General features: G+C 40.2%; 1 protein-coding gene across 1 annotated transcript in view; it reads right to left on the reverse strand.

The window, feature by feature from the left end:
• DRC1 (dynein regulatory complex subunit 1 homolog (Chlamydomonas)) overlaps nucleotides 1-6029 on the reverse strand; it is a 91689-nt gene that overhangs the window by 55524 nt on the left and 30136 nt on the right. The window contains exons 5-6 of the mRNA XM_006835295.1: nucleotides 4549-4635; nucleotides 3834-3956 (exon numbers count right to left, since the gene is read on the reverse strand). Coding sequence (XP_006835358.1) covers nucleotides 3834-3956; nucleotides 4549-4635 — 210 coding nt within the window. The remainder of the gene's footprint in view (nucleotides 1-3833; nucleotides 3957-4548; nucleotides 4636-6029) is intronic.

The raw sequence follows: 6029 nt of genomic DNA on the forward strand, positions 1-6029 counted from the left end.
GGGGGAACTACAAAGGCAAGAAGTGACTGGTTTACAAGCTTTCAAGAGGGAGCCTAGATCCAGAGGGTGCAGAGGAAGGTAGAATCTCCACTGAGTAGTATCCAATCTGTCTGGGTGGGACTGATGAAAGGAGATGTGGATAGCACTCATGTAGTATAATAATGAATAATTACTATCAGGACTGACTGTGAGGGTTGGAAATGTAAAGGAAGATGTTTTGTAGCAAAAGGAGGAGAGTGGTTGACTTTAAAGTCCAGGAGCAAAGGGCCCTGGGACCATCAAGGAAGAAGAGCCAAGTGCAGGACCCTACCCAGAGAAACAGTGACACCAGAGACGGAGGCAGAGACAATGACGTGGATAGATGGAGTGACTGGAAACTCTAGACCCAGAGAGGGAGAGGGTGTGTGTGCTGATGACCAGGGGGCAGGCTTGTGGGGTGTACCATTTGGTTGGTTGATGATGGATGGAGGAGATTGTAACCATGGCAATGTAATGATATACAAAAGGATGAATGTAAACTATCACATAATTCACAATAAAACATTTTTTTAAAAAAATACACACACACACAAAAGAACATCATACAAGAAGACATCAAAAGGTCATTAAGAAGACAAGAAGAAGGGAAAAAACAAAAAGAATGTCAGAGGATACTCTGAAACTTGCTCTCCAGCTAGAGATGCTAAAACAAATGGACAAAATGAGGAGGTAAAAGAGCTGAATAGAAATTTTCAAAGGGTAGCTGGAGAAGACAAGGTAAAATATTAAAAGGAAATGCGCAAAGACCTGAATTAGGAAACCAAAAGGGAAAAACACACTCAGCATTTCTCAAGCTGAGGGAACTTAAGAAGAAATTTAAGCTTTGACTTGCAATATTGAAGGATTCTATGGGCAAAATATTGAATGATGTAGGAATCATCAAAAGAAGATAGAAATAATACACAGAATCACTATACCAAAAAGAAATGGTTAATATTCAACCTTATCAAGAGGTAGCATATGATAAGAACCAATGATACTGAAGGAAGAAGTTCAATGTGCGCTGAAGGCACTGGCAAAGAGCAAGGCACTAGAAATAGATGGAATACAAATTGGTAGAAATAATCAGTTTTTATTTTGGGGTGTGGAGCAAGGGAGCAGCAAAACCCGTCTTACGGGGATTTTGTTTATAATTAAGTTTATTAGCTTTTCATTTTAATAATGAGACCTTCACTAGCCGTGAGCACTTGGAAAGTATACTTTCTTCTTTTACTTCTTGTACTATACCTGTCAAACAAAACTTACATGTATTGGATCTAATTTTGTGCCATATTTTAGAATTTAGAAAGTGTTATGAATTAGTGGCGCTGTGGGTCAATGCGATGGACTGCAAGGTCAGTTTGAATCGCAAGGTCAGTGGTTCAAGCTCACCAGTCGCTCCTTGGAAGTCCTATGCAGGGTTGTTATGAATAAGAACCAACTCGACAGCACTTAACAACAGCAACAACAAACATGAATTAATTAGTGGAAAAGCACAAATTTGACTTAATATCCAGTGAATGTACACCTAGGAGGCACTATGATAAGTTCATGCCCACTAAAATATTCTACATATGGGTAGTCCTGATTTGATTACCTTTTCACAAAGGGTACCATATGGTACAGCGTACTCTTGCTTTCCATTCAAACATACGTAAGAACTCTTATCTGCACACATTTCCCTACTCTGAAATCTCCATGATTAAGCTGGGCCAGGTGTCCCAGATTCTCTGTCTCTTTGCCTTCACCTCTCCACTCTTACCTCCCTTCTCCCCTTCACAATATAATCTCCCCATGTTGAAAAGTATTTGGCTTTGCTCAAGTGTCAAATATTGGATCAAGAACATGAGATTATATGTATCACTGTTTGAGGCCAACAGAAATAGCTTTGTCACATAAATTATCATAGAACCAAGAAAGGGAGAAAAAAAAATCAGGGTACTTAACAATAGTTGTATTCATTAAAATCTTCGATTGTATGCCTACATGAGCACTGCCCTTTGCAGGCTCCCACCACTCTGTGGTGGTAACTCTGAACTCCATGACATTAATGTGAGAAGGGCCCAGGAAGATTTTCAAGACTGGTAAAATTTGTAATCTAATGGAGGTCTTTATTTAATTATATAAAGCTCCAGGAGGGGTACTGGTGTGGTGCTGTACAGTAAGTACTAACTGGACTACTAACCGCAAGGTTGGCAGTTCACAAGCACCAGCTGCTCTTTAGAAACCCTTATAGGGTCACTATAAGTCAGAACTGACTTGACCACACTTAACAGCAACAAAAACAGGAGAAGAACTAAAAATTTATCAAAGGCTATGTGGAAAATCTTAATCTGACACCTTTCTTTAGATAGAGATTAAATGAACATTTTAAATCTAAATGTAGTCAGACTTAGAAAGGGCTTTAGAAACCAGAAAGACAGCCTCCTTCCCACTGCAGGAATTCCTCTTCAACAATGAAGACTGTCCATCTTTCAGCCTTGGAATAATTAATAAGATAAAGGACTCTTTCTTTTGTGGTACAATCCTTTTTATTATTGGATAACTCTATTAGAGGGTTCTTTTAGATGGTGAGTCACAATTTCCCTTATTGAAAATTTCAAAGGACTCTTTGGAATACTGGTTGAACTGTCTCCCCCTAAAATACATTAACTTGCCAAGGCCATGATTCCCAGCATTGTGTCATTATCCTCCATTTGGTGATGTGTTGTAAATCCCAATCTCTAAAATGTGAATGAGGCAAGATTAGAGGCAATTATGTCATACGGCAGGATTCAATCTATAGGATTATGTTGTATTTTTAGTCAATCTCTTTGGAGATAAAAAAGATCAAATAAGTGAGCAGAGATCAGAGGGACCTGACTCCCCTCAAGTAAAGAACCAGGAGTAGAGTACATACTTTGGAACCAGGCTCTCCTCACTGAGAACCTCCTAAACCAAGAGAAAGACTAATGCCATGACTCATGGGGATCTCCAAGGAACACTGGGCCCACAGATGTTGACAGGAGACAATGACCTTCCTGCAGAGCCGACGAAGAGAGAAAAAAACCTCTTCCTAGACCCGGAGCTCTGAATTCAGACTTCTAACCTGTGAGTTTCTGTTTGTTAAAGCCATCCATAAGTGGTACTTATATTAAAGCAGCAGTTTATTAAGTAACTAAGATAACTGGGCATCTATAATAGGCTTTTGAGCCAGACACACCTGGGTTTGAATCTAAGGTCTACTACTTTTAAGATATAAGGAGACTTCAAAAAGTTAGTGAAAAAACTCCTTTATCTTTTAATTCCATTTTTCCACAAACTTTCTGGTGCCCCCTCACATGTCGTGCTGCCCCTGAACCTCAGTTCTCTAATTTATAAAATGCTATTAGTGATACCTTCCTTTCATGCTACTGTGAGGATTAGAGACACTGTGTACTAAGTGCCTGGATTATGCGTACATACTCACTAAATGCTAACAATTAGGAGGAGTGGCCTTAGCTTGGGCTTTCTGACACAGTTCACTTTCCCTCAAGACATTCCCTTTGTCCAGCTACAATGCACAGTTTCTTCAACTATTCTTCACATGCCATGGTTTCTAGACCTCTTAAGCACCTTGGTAGTTCTCTGCTGGTTTATTATGGAAAATACCCTTCCATGCATGTCTGTCCATGAGCTCCTTTAGATATGAACATTTAAAAGAAAGCAAAATTCACAAACATTTGTTGACTGGACCAACTCCAGAACATTCTGGGTATCCCTTGAGATGGCGCATCCACAGGTCCTCTCCACCTGCTCTGTCACCCTGATGCCTGAGTTAGCAACAACTGTCAAACCTGCACATCCTGCTCCAGCTTGATTTTGATCATGCTGTACTCTTCACAGTCCCAGATCCTCTGCTGGTTTAGCTGCTTCTCATATTCCTCTACTTTCTTAATGCAGTTTACAAGGTACTCCAGCTGAAGGTATAGAAGATAAAGGGAAAGTCAGGTACAGTCCCTGCCTCACACCCTGACCCATTGGATGGTAGCAGTTTCAGGATGCCAGAGGGAGTCTGACAGCTCTCAGAAGCCCCTCTCCACAAGACGATGGCTTATAATACTTACAAAATCCAAGAGGAATGTTCCACCAACAAATGACACACAAGTTCTACAGTCAGATGTTGATATATTAAAAAAAAAAAAAAAAAAATCCACTCGATCTTGGTCAAGTCATGTTTTTGTTCTTTACATCTCTGAGATGAAGTGAAGACACCATAGCCCCTTTTAAAAATGTGTCTTAAAGCTCTTTCTTGGGCCCCAGACAGAGAGCCAGAAAACAAAGCAGAGTAGTAGAACCACAGAGACCACAGTGAGCCACAACGGTGGTTCTCAGCACCACAGAAAGAGACAGGTTCAGTGTGTGGGGCCCCCTGGTCAAGTGGGATGTGTGGTAACAAAGGGACACTGGGGCAATCCTGCCCAGGAGCCAACAAGACTAAGCAAATTCAGCCACAGGAGAAACCAGACCCTACTTGACACCTCCCTAACCCAATCTACCACCCCACTTTACCTCTTTGGCATTATGAGCCTGCAGTGCTCGCTCCCACTTCTTCTTGTTACTGGTCAGTAGCTCCTGGCGTTCTACTTCAAATGCTTTCTGCAATCAAGAAGGAGTAAAGATCTGGTGAATAAGAGTCTAGGGTAAATTGTGATTAGGCAGGTCTCACTTTTAGATAAAAGCACAAGTGCTTGTCACTAACCACATGGAGTCAAATCCACATGCAGCCTTACCAAGCTTTGTGTGACCATATGGCTATGGAATTTAGATAGTATGAAGACTATAATTTTGTATCCACTACTCGTCTGTCAGTTTGTCGTACTGTGGTGGCTTGTGAGTTGCTGTGATTCTGGAAGCTATGTCACCAGTATTTTATATATCAGCGGGTCACCTATGGTGGACAGGGTTCAGATGAGCTTCCAATCGAAGACAAACTAGGAAGAAGGAGTGACAAACTACTTCCAATTATTTAGTCACTGAAAACCTTATGAATAGTAGAGAAACACTGTCAGATATAGTGCTGGAAAATGAGCCCTTAATTTTCCTAGGCACTCAACATGTGACTAGGGAAGAGCTGCCTCCTCAAAGTAGAGTTGACCATGATGATGAAAATGGAGTAAAGCCCATGGGAATAAAGCCCATGGGACCTTCATCTGCTGATAGGGCATAACTCAAAATGAAGAGAAACAGCTGTAAACATTCATTAATAATTGGCACATGGAATGTATGTAGGAAAATTAGAAATTGTCCAAAATTAAATGGAACACATAAACATTGCTATCTTAGGCATTAGTAAGCTGAAATGGACTGGTATTGGCCATTTTTAATCTGATGACCACATGTTTTACTATGCTGGAAATAACAAACTGAAGAGGAATGGTGTTGAATTCATTGTCAAAAAGAACATATCCAGATCAGTCATGAGGTACAATGCTGTCTGTAATAGAATAATATCCATGTGCCTACAGGGAAGACCAGTTAATACCACTATTATTAAAATTTATGCACCAACCACTAAAACCAGTGAGGATGAAATAGAAGAATTCTAACAACTACTTCAATCTGAAACTGATCAAACATGCAATCAAGATGTATTGATCATTACTGGTGATTGGAATGCAAGGTTGGGAGCAAAGAAGAAGGATCAGTAGTTGGAAAATATGGCCTTGGTGATAGAAATGATACTGGAGATCACATGATAAAATTCTGCACAACCAGTGATCTGCTCATTTCAAATATCTTCTTTTGACAGCATAAGAGGCGACTATACACATGAACCTCACCAGATGGAATACATAAAAATCATATTGACTACATCTTCAGAAAGAGATGATGGAAAAGCTCCATATCATCACTCAAAACAAGGCCAGGGGCAGATTGTGGAACATTGTGCTCATATACAAATTCAAACTGAAGCTGAAGAAAATGAAAACAAGTCCGTGAGAGCCAAAATATGACCTTGAATATATTCCACCTGAATTTAGAGATCATCT

This window comes from Chrysochloris asiatica, unplaced genomic scaffold, assembly GCF_000296735.1.
Source record: "Chrysochloris asiatica unplaced genomic scaffold, ChrAsi1.0 scaffold00016, whole genome shotgun sequence".
Taxonomy (NCBI): Eukaryota; Metazoa; Chordata; class Mammalia; order Afrosoricida; family Chrysochloridae; genus Chrysochloris; species Chrysochloris asiatica.